Below are 18,567 nucleotides of genomic sequence, written 5' to 3'. Positions count from 1 at the left end.
ATATAAGTAATATACGAAGAAAACAGGTTATTCGGACATTATTTTTTCTTTCTAAATTCACAAATGTACAATTAATTCCCCCACCTCCCCGATTGTCGTATGGTATTTTTAAATCAAAGTTTTGGTTTGGGTGTTGTTGGAATTTGAATGGAGGATTGAGTTCCTGGAATTAATTCCCGGATTTGCGCCTGCATCATACTTAACGAATAGTTCTCGACAATCTATTTGTTCCGTGCAAACAATCAGTCAATCGTGTGATTGGATTATTTAACATAAATTAGAATTAATACTTTACAGAGTCAAAGAATAACCAGATATAGTGTGTCCCGTTTAAAAGATTACCCAACTGCCTATTCACGTGAACATTGAAACGTGTTTCGGATAAAGTAATTTACATGATTATTTTGCTTAGAAGATCTTATTGCAATATGGTTATAGGATTTTTATTATAATTATTATTTTTCATTGCAACAATATCTTTTTTCACTTCGGTGCATTGCAAAACAGACGGACTGTCGTAAAACACTTTATGATTTATTGACACGTAAAAATGACAATAATGTATTTTTAAAACCACTAACTAGGATAAGAATATAACCGATTCGGCTTCTTTTTTGAACAATTCTTTTCTGATATGGTGTTTCTTTGCTAATCTTAAGAATAAAATGAACGCCTTACTTTTAGATGACTGAAATTCGCTTAGCTACAGTTGACCTGCCTTTGACCTATGACGTAGGATTCTGGCATATATTTCATTTTTCTCGTTAGAACCATCGTTGTCTTCGCAGTGACGTATGTTTCTCCTCCAAGATGAAACGAACAACAAGACAAATTCTCTAAACTGCCACTCACCTGCCCGCGCGCCGGATCTAGCTGATATCTTTTCCATGTGTGCATATGGTGTTTTTGCAAAGAATCCCCCATTCTTTGACACCGCATCCTGCTACGACCAATCAATTTGTCATAAAAAAGCAAAAAAAATTTCCAAGATCGAATGATTGAGCATTCTAATCTATGGCGCTTTTATCGGTTGTTAAACCGATTGTCTTTGGGTTTTTATTACAATGGAATTTTAACAACGTTAGATTTCCAATGTTATTGCTGAAACAGACATAAAAGTTAGGCTTCTTTTTCAAATTTGTCGTCATCTTTGAAATATATAGGGTAACATTTGTATTCTGGCATGTACAGAATTCCGTTATCCTTGATCTTTTCAGGACCCGATAGTTAATAGATATTCTCCCATCCTTGTTTTTATCAGAAATCCCCCCCAAATTATTATCATAAAGAGAAATGTTCATGTGATCTGTTTTTTGTATACGTTAACCTGATTTCCCAGTTTCTTATCTGTTATGCAAGTCTTAAGTGGGTCAACATGAAAGTAAACATACTTAAAATATTCATAGTTCTGAAACCCAGTTCAAAATTAGTCTCTTTTTATTCAATTATTTAAATCCTCTTAATGATTTACAATATACAAGGAATAATAAATCTAACTATATCAACATGATATTACAGAACTATTTCAATGTCTTCTTCTCATACTGTTGGATATATTGTATATTGATGTTATGAAAATAATAAATTGAAACGAAAAAATAAAATATGAGTTTTTTATGTAAATTTCTCTCTTCCATTATTTCTCTATACCCATGGCTCCTGCAATTAAACAAAAGTATTTTAGAATGGTTGTCAAAAAATATACACAAAACTGAAAGCTGAACACATACAATGAAGATTACACAATGCATAGGTACATATTGGAAAAACTGAATAAATGTATAATTTTATACATGAATTATATTTCAGGGGCATTCCTGGTGCCATATCTGTTGATGTTAATTTTCTTGGGACTGCCTTTATTCTATATGGAGTTAGCTTTAGGACAGTATCAAAAATGTGGTGCTATCAGCGTTTGGAACAGAATTTGTCCAGTTTTCTCGGGTAAGATATCCTCTCATTATTTATTATTAAATGCATATTCATTTAATAGTTTTTCGTCCCGAGGGATAAAACACAAGTAACTGAATTGGTATTTGAATTGCTGTGCTTTTATCAGTTTTTATTGTGCTATTTCATCAACAGCATGCACTCTAAAAAAAAGTCATCAAATGTTATTACTATTTGATTTTTTCAATGACTCGTATTCATTGATGATAGTTTGTGAATGTCTAAAACTAGACTGTGTTTTACAATGAATCAGAAGTTGTTTCTTATGACCAAAAACAAATGAACATCGGATAAGACAGATGTGCTTTGGGCGAGCTTTTCCATTCAAATTAATGTATCAACTATTTTACACAAAATCAGATGGATATTATATGTATTCAGAGTAAGGAGTCTAGTTAAATCAAAGTACTGAAGGACTGACGGGAGTTGATTTTGTCGATGTTTATTTATTTAAAAATCAATGATATGTTATTTTGCATGACAAGTTCATGTAGTTTCTAATTTGAATTACGCACATTTTTATAATATGAATTTTTGGACTTTTTCGACAAGAATGTCGAGAAACCCCCATATGAATCATGTTAAATAATACTTAAAGATAAAATGAATTCAATCAATCTATGTATTAGTGATAGAAATATTTCTCAAAAATTGTATGGATCCAAGCAATATTGAACTCTAGTCTCGTTCAACCAAACTCGGCTGACACCGTAAATCTCCGACAAGGATTTACGGAGTCAGCCGAGCGTCGAGTTGAACGAGACTATATTGAACTCTGGCGTAGGAATACATACGACTACAAAAATAATTAAATTGTTCATACCATTTAAAATCTGACTATTTTCAAGGTATTTACATGTATAAATAAGTTTTCTTGAAAAAACAATGCTTTAGCATATATTACATCGAATTTATCAATTATTTTCAAGAACTAAATCTTGTCAGCGGTGATGATTTGTGCTTAGGTCCAAACACTGTTTCACTTTCGGTTTGTCTGATTAACTGCATAGGAAAGTTGATTAAAATCAACTCCCAAAAATTACTGCTTTTCCTCTCAACATTAGCATTTTAAAACTGACAAATACAAATGACATTGACAACTTATTCTCTCGACTGCAGTTATAGTGTTAAGAAACTACATGTATTAACAAACAGAACTGAAAACAATATTTAAATAATTCATGTTATCAGATATGCAGGATATTCTTAAATAATATTAATTATAAGAAATAAAGATTGCATTATGAACATAACATATTTATAATAAGCTTGTAATTGATTGGTTTGAAAATCAGAATTGATTTGAATGCAGTTAAATTCATCCCTGGACTACACGTCTTTTCTAAAAGTGTACAGTTCAAGAATCAGAACACTTCCCCTTGGGCCCTGTCACTCTCACCTGTTTTATGGTTGATCCCACCCACCCACGCATACATCTGTACCCTTCCGCGCCGGACAAGTTTCTGCATTTTTACAGACGGCTAAACAGAGATATGAGATTCGATGGTGATATCAGTACTAGTATTTACACACCTAATGATGTGTACAGTTTGTGGTCATTTTTGAATCATATGTCGTCATTGCTTTGTGATGGATCCCTGGAAGGTTCAAATGTTATCAATCCAGATATAAGATATATGTCTATCTATCCAAACTGCTCAATGGAAATGATACATGTATTCAGCAAGTATTAATTACATGACGTGTTTCTTAAAAATAAAGTGAAATTTTAAAAACCTGTGTAAACAAGAAAGCATATAGTCTTACAAATATTAATTGTTAAATGTTACAAGAGTAAGTTTTAATTTCCTCCATCTTTACTAGTATTTTAGCTGATAAGGACAGCTCCAGTAGAAAAAAAATCAAACGCGAAATAATGAAAGGAAATTGATTAGACATGATTTACAAAGAGTCTTAAAGGTCCTTGAATTTAACTTTGATGCTTTAAAGTCTTTGAAAACAATACAGACTACTTGTCTTGGCAAAGTACTAAGTCTTGAATTTCATTTTTTTCCCTCCTCCAATACAGAAATTAAAACTTGAAATCACTATTCAGTCGTAAGAATGAATTTTACTTCAAATAAATATTGTAATATTCCTTTTTTTTATATTGTTGACCTGGATGCCTTAAGTGTGTATTTCATGAAACAAGTTTTGATGATAGTTATGGAAAATCAGTAAAAAGATCTCTAAAAGTCTGAAAAGTCTGAAGTAGACCCTTGTTTTGCTTAAAATTGTTTACAATGCTCACGTGCCTGTTTTAAAGGATTTTTGCTGAATTTTGGATTACATAGGTGAAATCAAATCGACAAATGAAAGAAAAGAGATTTTTTTTACTTTGTCTGAAATATAAGTAATGTCTATCAGCACTGCAACAAAGAACTACAATGAGTTTTTTTCCCTGCTATTCATCCTAGAGATGATAAAAAAGACCCGTGAAGGGTTGAGGATATTGTCAAACGCAATGCCACTATCGCCGGAGATTAAATGCCCTGCATTTTGACACGAGAACATTTGTGCTGCAACGTTCTCAGTTTCAAATTAAGTGTCTCTGGAATTTTTAAGGAAGAATAAAGCCTTGGAAACTGCCGGAGATGATGTTTTTACGATGTAAAAGTGCATTATTGTTTGGAAAATGATACCTTAATTTGGTGTCCTTCAAAATGTTGTTTGATATAATACGTCTAAACTTAAATGACTTGGCAGTGTCCTCAGGTTTGTTTCTTCATTTGAAACCATCACCACCGTCACGCGGTTGTACAAGTATTTGCGAACATTGAATAAATGTATCTCTTAACTATAATGAAACTGCTAAACGGCAAACATGTACATGTACGTGTTGTAAGCATAAAACCTACATTTAATTCAACCATAAACATGATAAATGTAAGACGAACTGAAACAATAAATGCATGTACTGCAGATCGTGGGTGCTAAACAATGAAGCCAATATAATATCACAAGTATATGATTCAGGTCGAGCACTTTCTTGGTAATTCAAACATGTCCATGATTGTTTAATATAGCAAGGCAATATCAGTTTTCTGATATTCATCAATCTGCCATTGTCCGACAGTCGTGAGATCAATATAGCAACCAGGATGTGGGAGATTGATGGAGATGGCGAATATAACGTATTCAAACTCCTAAAACATCGTTAAAAATGGTTAGGACATAAAAGTGTGCAGATCCAGTTCTGGGCTGCGTTTTACAAAAGAACTTACGACTTAAGACAAAATTAATGAATGCTAATCTCCAAATAATCAATGATTTATTCTTATGGCTGGAAAATATACTTATGGGTAATGAACAATTTGTAAACAAATGGTTTAATGTAAATTTTGTTCTTTATAGATCATTATTTATGGGACTGTAAATATTTACGACTTTGTCGTAAGTTCTTTTGTAAAATGCAGCACATACTATGTATGTAGCATGCTTACGATCAGAGAGTCTGAATAGATTTGCAAAATGAATTGCGTTTCACAAAGAAAAATGAAACAAACAATTGGAACTGTTCAGAATCTAGTGTCTTGTCAGAATGATATAGGTAGAAAGATAAACTAACTTAAACCATGAACAATATGCCCAGGTTAGTTTTAATCTACATGTATATCCTTTCACGGTGATGATGCTCTCCACATTGCGATAGCCATAATCTGCAGATAAAAATGAACATACATGTACATGGATTTAGATTAAAGGATTGAAGACATTGGGGTAAATCACCATGAAGAAATCAACGAACATGACTGCCGTTCTTTTTCTTCGCACAAAATGTTTATGTTTACCTTGAATAATAGGTGTGATATTTTGTTTTGTTTTATCAGGTGTGGGGTACGGTATCTGCCTGGTGTCTACGTTAGTGGGGATGTACTACAACACTATTATTGCGTGGGGCGTCTTCTACATGTTTGCTTCCTTCCGGTCCGAGGTACCCTGGGCAGGATGCAATAACTCGTGGAATACAGAGAATTGTATGTCGCTGTCAACAAACTTTAACAAAAGCCTGATCACCAATTTCACACTGACAGCATCGGATGAATATTATACGTGAGTCCTCTACGACAATTATTTCTCAAGGAAAGGTGTTCAAATATGCAAATTATTTTGAAATATTCTCTTCATGTTACTGCATTTCTAAAAGTTAGCAAATTGATTTTAAAAAGGTGTCATGCTAGCTTTTGATTTGATGAGGACTTGAACGTTGAGATTTCAATGAAAAAGAGAGTTTATCATCTTCCTAATGAATTATAATGATCGGTTTAAAACTCTGAAATTGTGCAATCTTTATCATTTTTAAAATTATAATCTGATTAAGATACAAATAGTAAAACGTTTTACCAGTTTGAACTTATGACTTACAGATCGAAAGCTTATGTTTTAACTAAATGTGCAACGTACTTTAATAAATAAAAAAAAATTACTTTGCTGCTTTTTAAACTTTGGTCCACCAATACACCGCCCCTAACAATTTGTCGTTTCTAGGAATGAGGTACTGGGGGTACAGGGACACAATGGGATAGAAGACATTGGGGCCCCGCGGTGGCAGCTCGTTCTGTCTTTGGCTGCTGTGTTTTTCATAGTTTACTTCAGCATATGGAAGGGAATTAAGTCATCGGGAAAGGTAAGATTCTTCATCCAATGCCTCACATTAGGAGGTTCATATTTTGTTTGTTTTTTTAGTTTGGTTAGTTGGTTTTGTTTCGATGAGTTACTATTTCGGGTTGGAGTTACGGGTTATGTTAGCCTTATTGGGTTGTGAAAATTCATTTTCAAATGATAATGAAATTTAAAAACTTAAATATCCCATAAGAAAAATGTTACATTTGCATAAATTCTGAATTAACGGGCAAACGTGGTCGTACCCCATTTGATGGTTTCTGTATTGTATCACTAGGCAGTGTGGATCACGGCCACTGTCCCGTATGTGGTACTGATAATTTTACTGATCCGTGGTTGTACCCTACCTGGGTCAGTGGAGGGCATCAAATACTACATCACACCTGTCTGGGGGAAGCTTCTGGATGAACAGGTGTGCGATTGCCTCTCTCTCTCTCTCTCTCTCTCTCTCTCTCTTCTTCCTTCTTCTCTCTCTTTCTCTCTATTCTTGCAGATATTTTACGCTGAGATTTTTTTTTAATTTTAGTAATATATGATGTTCCAATCTTTCTTACATTGTTACTGCAATGATTAATAAACACTGAAAAGTCATGTTGTACAAAGCTTGTTAATTATGAACTTCCAACCCTCATTGTTTTATGTTCGAACATCTTTCATTCTTTATATATAATAATTTCAGGTTTGGATTGATGCTGCCTCGCAAATTTTTTTCTCATTAGGGCCGGGCTTTGGTACTCTCCTAGCACTGGCCAGCTACAACAACTTTCACAACAACTGTTATTTGTAAGCAGCAAACTTCATAAACTCTTTCACAAAAATATTTAAAACAGCGGATTTATAAATTCCAGACTGACTCTAATGATGGGTTTGGAACTAATACTCTTTTTATAAGTATTTTGACGCATTGTGAAGAATAGAAAGATCGTGTAATTTCTTTAATGTGCATTGTCTTATTTTAGTGACGCCATTACTGTGAGTATCATTAACTGTATGACGAGTTTCTTGGCTGGCTTCGTGGTCTTTGCCGTTCTGGGTTATATGGCTCAAGCTCAAGGAGTATCCATAGAAAATCTACCTACCAATGGTAAAATGATTTGCTGTATGATCCACTAATTTAAAATGAAATATAAACTAGACAAAATCTGTTTGTATTGAAACTCATTGGCAAGCTGCGTGGAAGCGACTAACTAACTACTAGTACAAAAATGTACCTATCTGTTTTGTACGCTGTTTGGTAGACTATTGTAAACACCGTAGCTATTGTGCTTAATGTTTTGTTTTATATTTTTAGGACCTGGGCTTGTTTTTGTGGTTTACCCAGAAGTCATAGCTACACTAGATGGCTCTGTTTTCTGGTCCATCATCTTTTTCCTTATGCTGATCACATTGGGCTTAGATAGCACTGTAAGTTTTAAATTTCAATCGCCCTTTTTGATTAGTCGTTGGAACATTTATTTGGGGGTGTCTTTCTTTTGTGTCTTTTTTAAATTATTGCTAATCATTCAATACATATGATATATATTTGAATTGCTTTAAGACAAAGAATAATACAAACTCTAAAAGAGAGTGCAATAATGCAATTTTTATGGAAAGATTAAACTGTTCAACTTTTAGTTTGGTGGTTTGGAGGCTGTTATAACGGCGATTTGTGACGAGTACCCTTTGATGAAGCGAAACCGGGAACTCTTCGTGCTTGGTTTGGTTCTTGTCTGCTTTCTGGGAGGGCTTCCAACTGTTACAAATGTACGCTATTATTAAACCTTTCAATTTGTTTTAGCATTGTAAAATCCAGATGAACGTTATTTAGATTAAAGAATTTAAGGTGGAATTAAAAATAAGTTTTACTTTGGTCCGGTTCAACACTTTTGAAGTGTATACGGTCTTAACTACTTAACCTTTGACCTTTGTTAGGGTGGGCAGTACGTCATCAACTTACTGGACAATCATGCCGCTCCGATTTCTCTGCTCTTTATCTGCTTCATTGAGGCTATTGCCGTCAACTGGTTCTATGGTATGTTGCAAATAGAGAATTACTGAAGTACTTTAGGTTGGGTTTGCAAAAGAATAAAAACACATAATTCGATCAAAGTATTAATGACATAACTCTTTGTTTGCAATTTATTGACCAGGTTGCCAGAAATTTTCGAATGATATTGAAAGTATGCTTGGCCATCAACCAGGGATTTTCTGGAAGATTTGCTGGGTTGGGATATGTCCAATCTGTCTCTTGGTATTGCTTTTTTTGAAGCTTTAAAATTCAAAATGTATTCATTTAACATAATAATCATATATATATATATATATATATATATATATATATATATATATATATATATATATATATATATATATATATATATATATATATTACGTCAATTTATTGGAATATTATTTACTTTTCCATGTTGCTTACAGATTTTGTTTGTGTTATCGTGTTGGAAGTATGAGGGGCTAGAGCTGATGGGTTATGTCTACCCCCCGTGGGCCGTGGCCGTGGGGTGGTCCATCACCGCGTCCTCTATCCTCTGTATCCCTGTCTATGGTGTCTATAGATTTATCATCACTCCCGGTACCTTGAAACAGGTAAATGTAGTGGGAAAATGAAACAAATTGACAGTTTGCATATTTTGTATATAATATACAGATGTAAAATTTATATAAAAATAGTTAATGTTTTATATACGGTAGAAAAAGAGGGGAAAATGTTTTGTATTTTGTATATCTTCTTAATTAAGATAATGATGAGAAATCAGAATTGTTTAGTTTTTCATCTATATATTTTCTGTTTTCTAGAAAGTCCTACGGCTGATTCGACCCTCGGTGGTTTCGGATCATTTGGTGCTCAATGGAGGCTCATATAACAAAGACTCGTATTCAATTTCTATGAATCAAACGAACCTATCTAACTCAGTCACCATGGAGAGTGCTATTTCTCTGAAAATGAATGGAGATAGTCACAATGTGTGATTGTTGTATTTAGGGCCCCAGAAGACATTGTATTTTATGATACAAATGTATATCATTTATATATAGTGTACAATACATGTAGTTTTATATATATCATGCAGTAGCCATGTTTTAAAATCAGCAAATATAAGTATCAATTACGTTGATGTCGGTAATATATGAGTAAAACTGTTAAACTCTTTACAACTACCATCCGTTTTATGCTGGATTAAAATGTAATAAGAATTTTCTGTGGTTGCATAAGTACGCCCGTACGTTGTATTTTTCTGGTTCAACAAAACACATGCATATTTGATTATTAATGCTATAATACGTTTACATGTTCATGTATATTTAAATTGAAGCAAGCATTTGTCTTTTATTCTCTCATCAGAGAACATCGTTGTCTCGTTGTAATTTTGTAGCTATATATATGTATGCCGTTTTTATAGCTTAAATTAAGAGTCCCGATCGTTCGATGAAATTGTTAGACTTGATACGTCTACGCATTGTAAATACACATCCGGTGAGATCTGATATAATTACCTCATTAGGAAACCTTGGTTTCTTTTGCCATGATTTCTTTTGTATTACGTCATTAATCATTCATACAAAATCTGTTTTTACATATTATATATATAGTTTTCAGAAACATTATGTTGATTACGGTCATTTTATAGCTATATTATTTTAATGTAGCTATTTTATTATTGCTTTACGTATTAATTTTTATGTTATATAAAATCATAAGAATTAGATTGAAGTCCTTTATACTTATTTGATACCACATGACAGATACTATAAATGATGAATTTCTTTGTACTTGAAATATAATATTTTTGGTTCATTTTTTGTTCTGAATTCAAACGCTTTTGAAGTACATTAACTGATATTGTCAATTTCAACGGACAATTTCCAGTGAATTTCTACTCAAATTTATTGCCATTTTATTAATTCTTTATTCCGGCTGTATAAATGACAAATCACTAATCTAAATTGCCTTTTGGGACCAATTCTTATTACACGACCAAAAAATAATGTTCTTTTCGTTGATGAATGTTGGTGTTCAAATACATCTGTTTTTGCTATTTCTTTCTCATGGTGCTTAATCATAAATACTTATTTACTTGTATATATGTTATCGTTTGTCAAGAACTTACTATTACGGAATATATCATTTTTATATATCGACAAATCGGGTATAAATGTGTGCATCTAAATGTTGAATTAAATCAAGGTTAGTTTTTCAGAATCAAGTGTTTTTGTCTTATTTCATCTATACCCTCTTTACCCTCTTAATTAAAAAAAACTTTCTGATGTACGTATTATTGAAAAGTCGCCATGCTACTTATTGTTTCAACAGCTTTACACCTAAATATTAAAAAAAGAAAATAAAACGAAGTTCATTTTTGCTTAAGTATTCACGTAATGGCATGGGTATTTAATTGATTTAATTTCAAAGCTCAAGTACAAATTTAGTCCATTAATCTAGCAATCTAGCTGTTCCATCATCCCAGCTTACAGTAAATGGCACTAGTAAATATGGATGTCTGTTTTTAAAAATATATATAAGCTTTGAAACTTTTCATTTAAGAAATGTTAGATTTAAAAAAAAGAAAACGTTTACCGGGGTATAAACTAAACATCGCATTTCCTGTTTAATTTGTTTGTGTTGTGTGACAGTGTGTCGCATAGAATACGACAAAGCATTTCTATCAGTGAAACAAAGGAATTTTATGCAAGAGCGGGGGCGATCAGAATTTGCTGACGTCATCGGTCAGTGCCCCGAACCTGCGTCAGGAGAGATCAGCACAGTTATATATGATGTAAAATTTAAAACATGACAAAGTGATGAATAATTTCTGAGGGAGTTCTTGGTGATCGATGAAAGAAAAGAAAAGCAGTAGATCTCTACGGCTCTATGAAATTACTTTGAAGTGTTTCAATTTATAGCAATTTCATCAATGGGCAGTTATACATTTTTTTTTCTTAAAAATATACACGACAAATATAAGCTGTGCTACTCTGAATTTTTTAAGCACAAGTTGGTAAAATTCTTTATACTGATATGTAATGCCTCAAAATTGGTCTGTTAAAATTAAACTTGACGCCTAAATTTATGGTGCTTCAAACTTGATGATTTTGATAAAGAGACTGAAAAAGACGATCTGAAAAAAGAATGTTTCTCATTTATTATACAGGCCTCCAGCCGATGTTGTCTTTAAAACGCTCAGCTAAATCAATACAGCATTTCACAGTAGTCTGTTTTCTTTAACAAATATTATCGAAACATTATAATCTAAATTGCACCAGAAAGACATTAATCTGAATTGAAAATGCTGAATCTACATGGAATGTGTATATAAATAATGAGTTAGTGTCTGGAGATCATGCTGTATACATGTATGTTCCCATTCACTGTGATAATAACCATCTCTTTCTTGCAACAGTTAGATTGTACAGGTCCCGTTCTTTTCTACAGGGGAATGAAAGGAAATCCATGCGCCGTGCTCATCACGAGTCTGTATGTCTGTCTTACAAATAGTACTGAAGGCCCTTTATTGTACCAGGTACAACTACAAGAGTTTTCAAGTTCCATCACAGGACAAAGACCGTTTTGACATTACTTTCAATGTAACCGTAAATAAAGATTTATGGTTACATTGAAACTTATGTCAAAACGGGTCTCATCAGTCCTTATCAGTAGTCCCATAAATATATCTCAAAGTATGCACATATACGATAAATGTATCTTTAAATTTCAAAATTTTACTTTTTAATATGAACACGTATTTATTGACAATTATTCAGAATTAGATTGGAAACAAGTTCTTTATACTTGTCAGTTCATCCCCTTAATTCTGCTAAGAGTGAAGATGGAATGGAAATTTTATATATATATATATATATATATATATATATATATATATATATATATATATATATATATATATATATATATATATATATATATATATATATATCTATCTATCTATCTATCTATCTATCTATCTATCTATCTATCTATCTATCTATATAAAATTTCATATACATATATATATAAATATATAATTAAAAGGGGTTTAATCTAAATGAAACTCTAGGAAAAAGGTCACCAGTTAAAATCGTTTCAGAGTGTCATCACAATTAAGTACACAAAAAGGGATTAAAGTTGATATATACCGGAAAAACTTGATGAATGCTCGGATTAATGCTGAGGATGACATATATGTTACCTACTGCAACACCTGAACTGAATGTGTTTTCATAACCATGCAACAAAAACAGAAATGATCCTCGATTTTATATCTGTTCGATAAAAAGAAGATTATCACAACTATTCTTTTAATACAGAAGTTAGGGATTTTCTTTTATGTCATTTTAATCATTGACATGTGAAAAGATTAATTCAGTTGACTTTCAAAAGCCATGCTTTCAGATTAAATACTTAAGGAACAGGTGCTTTTGACACTCGTGTCCGATCTGTTCACAAATCCTGATATACAATTGACCTAAATGACCGTAAAAGAAAAATGATCCCAATGTTATCGTGTTATATATTGCATAAAGTGATATAAAATTATATTCATTCAGGTTTGCAGATAATTTCTTATCACGTGACGATCCAACAATGTTCACGTTTATTCAGGTCATTCTTATGTTCTGCATATGTTTCAAAATATCTCAAGGTAAGATAATTCTATGAATTCATTTTACAAAATCAACAATTTCAAGATACGACTCGACTTTTTCACCTCAGCATTCAAGACCCACCCTTTGATCAATCCATTATTTAGGTTTACAAGGAGGCCGGATTTGTCTCTCTTGCAATGGAGTTGTCAAACCACGTGACTGTTCTACTGTTGTCGTCTGCGGAACACATGAAGTGAGTACAAACAACTTTTCCTTTCAATTTTTTTTTATTTTTTCTTCTATGAAAATTAATAAAGAATTTAAGCAAGTGCTAGTATAATATTTTCATATGTCTGCAATGGTTGACATTTCCAGCTTTGTGGGCTAGAACAGGTTGTGTCGAGAGCAGGGATTATCACATACAATGTCGGTTGTCGCTCTTCTCATGTGAGTTTATGAACATCCATATATAAAATCGATATACCTATTATTTTATGTACCGATTCTTTTCAAATTTTGATTTTTAATATTTCAAAATTTGAGTCGATACTTTTATACTTAAATCACATTTAATATCTCCAAATTGTTTGAATATTTTGAAGATATGAAACGGAAGTCTACTAACTACTAAAACAAAAATATTTGAATTGACGCTGTTTCTGTTCTATCTATTTAGCTTTGCATTCAATGATAAAATGAGAAAATAACAAATTTATTTGCTATGTCTGTTGTGGTAGGTATGCAGTTCTCCCAGTAAGAAATCTGTCCCGAAAGTAAGGTCCAACATTGTCACGTGTGAGCGCTGCTGTAATGAAACTGACCTTTGTAACAGCGAAGGTTGTGGGGCTACAGGTAGGCTTCTGTAAAATATATAAGCAGTCTAGCAGTTCTGTCTGCTTTCAGACGATGGAACTAATGATGACAAGAGTTGCAGTCTATTCAATGTTGTTGCAATGCATCATGTTTAAAGATAAAACTACTTAAGAATAAGTAAAGTAAATAAAATATCAATATCTGTACTTTCACGACGCCTTGTTTTTTCACAAGGTTTTGATCCCGCAACCGGAAAGTATTGCTATTCTTGTCCACAACACATTCACCCGGATAAATGTGACCATATCTACTTTTGTTATGAAGACCAGGTGAATATTTTGTATTCGTTTTTGGTATGTTCGTTATTTCAAGTCATATCAAATTGAATCATTTGCTATCAAAGACATGCAGAGTCCGTATTATTTTTAGGATTGTTACATCGGAAAAACTACTTTTAATGTGGACAGCTTTTATGAATCTCGATGTCAAAGTAAATCAGTAGGTATATACATTCTCTCTCTCTCTCTCTCTCTCTCTCTCTCTCTCTCTCTCTCTCTCTCAGAGAAATAATCTTATTATCTGTCTGAGAATTCAACAAGAGATTGAGATACTAGTACATGATATGAATGCCGTCCTGTGCCTGGTTTCAGCTTTGTCCGTCCACTGGGACAGGTACGTCTGCTTGCTGCAAAACCCCCCTGTGTAACACCGGGTCTCAGCTATCGGGAGGAAGCCCGGCTTTAACAACCCCAAAACCACGTGAGTGATGGTAAAAAGCTAGAAAGCAATAAATGAAGAAGTGACATTATTTAATTGTGATAATAAAACCTTGGCTCTATTTAAGATATAAATCATGCAGAACCACATTGTCCAACGCAATGGATTACTCAAAGAAATTCCAACAATGTACAATATATGTACTGTTTATATCCAGACCAGCTTGTACCGTGGCACACAGCAAAGGTTTGCTTTTTATAATTATGTATAATCATCAAAATTGGCTGTTATTCGATTGCAAAAGAATTATAGCGAAACAATTAACTGCAATCTATATAAGAAATGATACTAAATTCCCCCTTTTTTTGTTCAGCTGATATGTAATCGGCACAACACCCATCTCCCGATCATAGAGACGGACGAAGAAAAGGCAATCATCGACAGAATCGCTGCCAATACCGAGAGTCAGTAGGAGAGTCACTGTTGGTTGATTGTGTTCAATTTATATGTGATGTTAATTGGAGGCGCTTGCTTTTACATGTACCACACAATTTCATCCTGATCCATGATCAGTTCTAACGTACTCCTTTAAACACGATTTTGGGGTTAAAAATCTATATATAAGTATATATAGATATAAATATTGTTCTTCAAAAAATTGTTTTTAACACTTTCATTTAATCATCAATTTATCATAGATAAATAATCCCACACAAACTGTAAACAAAGCATTGGTGAAATCGTCAATATCAGAGGTTTTCCCAAATTTTCATAGTATGGCTAGATGCAACAGACCGAGACCAAGAGGGTGTGTTCGTGTGGTCCACTACTAAAGAAACTGTTTCTAAATACTACTGGGCCAGTAATGAACCAGATGACCCCAAATATACCGCGGATGAAGACTGTGTGGAGATGGGTCCGAACTACCTGATGGGTTGGAACGATGCCCCCTGTGACAGACATGTTGGTGTACTGTGTGAATATGGGTAGATATAATTCAAATATTTTGTTCATCGTCTTTTCCCTATTATTTTTTTGCATGAAGCATAAATTAGATGCAATCTTCGCTCTTTTTTTGTTTTAGTGTTACCAAGCATGTACAACAACCATCAGTAGGTAAGTTAAGGGGGCTGAACATTTGTAGACTACTTTTACCTCCTTGAAAAGAAGATATATATATATATATATATATATATATATATATATATATATATATATATATATATATATATATATATATATATATATATATATAAAGCTATAGCTACATGTTCGTCTTAACTATATAATAGTTTATTGCTACATGTAGCAAAATCAATGCTAGAATTTTAAGGTGATCATCAAGAGGAAAATGAAAAAAGTATCATTTAAATGACCAAATAGCAAACGTAAACATAAAGTAATATGGATCAATTTATCTACTCGTAAAATAATTACGTAAGTAAGTTCCAGTAATGGAAATATTTTCTGCTAAATGCAAACAGAAGTAGCCGTATATTAGGACCTTGTTAACTTTTTAGCTTGTCCGACCGGATGGAGATCTGCATTCAATCTAGAATACTGTATCGTGAAGAATTCTGGGAATTGGTACCAATCGAAAGTAAGGCAATATTTATACCATTGCCCAATACATATAGATCGTTACCGTGCATGACATTACATATGTACGGAGAACAATAGTGTTTACATGTATACTTCTGAATTAAATTATTCCATATATTATATTTTAGGTAGTTCAATGATGGTCTTTTATGATGATCATTTTGGTCAGGGTTATTCAGCCAAACTAGTTTTCAGGCACTTATGTTTTTCTAAACTGGTCGGTTGACAGTCCGTCTTACTGCAGACACAGTAAAAAAAAAACACAAGCTCCCCTATTCATGTCGCATGTGGTAGTCGAGTAAATCCCCTCACGACTTAACTGTCTTATGCCTTACAACAGCAACGAAAAACATCTGTCTATTGATAAAAGTTAAACAATACTCGATAAAATGATAAATGTTGCCAATTTTGATAAGATTGTCCCAAGTTGATATATACAGAATAGGAAAAAATAAAGTTTTCGTAGGATTTATTGGCAGGCTGAATGTAATCAGTGATCTTGTGGAGTTTCTTAATTGTTTAAATTGTTGACGATTCTGAAGATACGTTTTTTTTGCAAACTATTCTTTTTAAAACCTACAAATATGTAGGTATACATTATTGTTACTGTCCAGATGATACCTATATTTACTATCCTCGTTTGATAGAGTGCTTTTAAATTACTTTCCGATGCTTTTACAATTGTTATTTTTTTCTAACATTTTTTTTTTTATTTAAAAAAGTACACGTTTATGAAATCATACATTATAATTATTAGTTAGATAAGAACCATACGTCAACATTCGTGAGTAACGAGCATACATTTAATTTATCTTTTATTATTACATTATTTAAACACAGAACTACTGTAAAACTCTTGGAGCACACTTACCAATTCTGGACAGCCAGGCCAAAATGGATAAACTGCGTCAATTTGAAACCAACATGGAGTGTATGTATACCGCTTATATATACATAACCATACGATCGCAAGTTCTTGATAAAATCGTCGTATAGGAATAGTCGCATCTATATGTCAGCTGGAATCAGCACAGAATCGGTTGATTTGAATATTCGTTATTGTACAGTTTGGACGGACGGTACCGAGGAAGGGCACCATGGACAATGGCAGTGGAGTTCGATAATTCAAGCCATTCATAAGTACGAAGTCCCACTTTTCTTGTATCATTTATCAACCTGTTTAATAATTTGTTAAGTAACTTAGCATTGAAATCATATACTGAGAATACTTAAGATTGTTAATTTTCTCCCGTAGCAACATTTGGTTACCAGGAGAACCAAACGACTACAATGGGATTCTGGAAGAGTGCATGGAGACCGGAAGTAAGTATAACTGGGAGTGGAATGACGCCCCCTGCTCATGGCAGAACAGATCAACGCACGTCGTCTGCGAGAAACCAAGTCCAACGTTTAATCAGGTCATCGGATAAAATATTGGCTGCTTGTCTTAAGAAAGTTTGAAAATTAAAAATTGTGAGAAGAATTTTTATAAATTGAATAATTATGTTGTTTTCCTGTGATATATTTTCAACAATATAGTTAAAGTACGTATGCGTATACAGCTAAAATATGAATTAAATAATTTTGCATGCTTATTAATAAATGTAGAAGTACTCGAGAGTTTACGTTGCCAGTGAAGCAACAAGCTAGGATACTACCTTCGAACAAATGGGATGGCTGTTTAGACAAACGTTTCCTATTGATGATCGTTTGAAAATAGTATAAAACAAATTGGATAAAAACGTTTCTTAGATTGGTATGTAATTACTTTTCCTTTGCGGGGATGTCTAAGAAAGACCCCATAATCTCTCTATTTGAATATTTATGAAGGAATTTAGCACAGGGCGCATGACTGGTCAATATTTGGCTAATGAGACGAGGTATCGGGTCGGTTGATAACACGAGCCCTGCATAGAACAGGTCTGGCACATTGATACGGTCGTACACATCGCTGCCGTTTCATTTCCCAATGCTATAACATTTTCATGCCCTTAATCAAACGTAATTAATACAAAAAATTGTCATCAATTAATCAAACGTAATTTATACAAAAGTCTGTCATCAATTTCTTGTTTTCTTTTTAGTTTTTAGTTTTTTAACTATGTATCACAAATCGTTACTTAAAATGCATGCAACATATATTTATGATTTTGTGATCATTCCTTTTTTATACCGGTTTAGAGGGGGGAAAATAATCGTAAACGCTAGTAACAACACATAGATTAAACATTGGTCAAATTAACCATAAAGAGCGATTGACTATCAATAACAAATTTATTTGAT

The 18,567-nt window shown here is 32.9% G+C and overlaps 1 protein-coding gene and 1 long non-coding RNA gene across 2 annotated transcripts; one reads left to right on the top strand and one right to left on the bottom strand.

Annotated features, from left to right (window-relative positions):
• Positions 1 to 1,730: 1,730 nt before the first annotated feature.
• On the top strand, positions 1,731 to 17,788 carry LOC128188046 (uncharacterized). Its single transcript, XM_052858828.1, has 28 exons — positions 1,731 to 1,944; positions 5,781 to 6,003; positions 6,439 to 6,577; positions 6,851 to 6,985; positions 7,253 to 7,356; positions 7,533 to 7,657; positions 7,865 to 7,977; positions 8,188 to 8,316; positions 8,485 to 8,584; positions 8,703 to 8,803; positions 8,989 to 9,156; positions 9,367 to 9,534; positions 10,169 to 10,187; positions 13,122 to 13,208; positions 13,317 to 13,405; positions 13,528 to 13,599; positions 13,890 to 14,004; positions 14,200 to 14,294; positions 14,395 to 14,463; positions 14,616 to 14,724; positions 14,810 to 14,928; positions 15,056 to 15,146; positions 15,458 to 15,668; positions 15,767 to 15,798; positions 16,203 to 16,282; positions 17,125 to 17,215; positions 17,352 to 17,424; positions 17,540 to 17,788. The coding sequence occupies exons 1-28, from the start codon at positions 1,746 to 1,748 to the stop codon at positions 17,712 to 17,714; spliced, it is 3,231 nt and encodes a 1,076-aa protein (XP_052714788.1). The 5' UTR covers positions 1,731 to 1,745; the 3' UTR covers positions 17,715 to 17,788.
• On the bottom strand, positions 13,873 to 17,337 carry LOC128188047 (uncharacterized). The gene is made up of 3 exons (XR_008244120.1): positions 17,156 to 17,337; positions 14,583 to 14,742; positions 13,873 to 14,012 (listed from the first exon to the last, which is right to left on the bottom strand). It is a non-coding gene; the product is annotated as an uncharacterized LOC128188047 (long non-coding RNA).
• Positions 17,789 to 18,567: the final 779 nt, after the last annotated feature.

Source organism: Crassostrea angulata, chromosome 6 (genome assembly GCF_025612915.1).
Source record: "Crassostrea angulata isolate pt1a10 chromosome 6, ASM2561291v2, whole genome shotgun sequence".
In the NCBI taxonomy this organism is placed as follows: Eukaryota; Metazoa; Mollusca; class Bivalvia; order Ostreida; family Ostreidae; genus Magallana; species Magallana angulata.
This window is presented reverse-complemented; position numbering and strand designations above follow the sequence as displayed.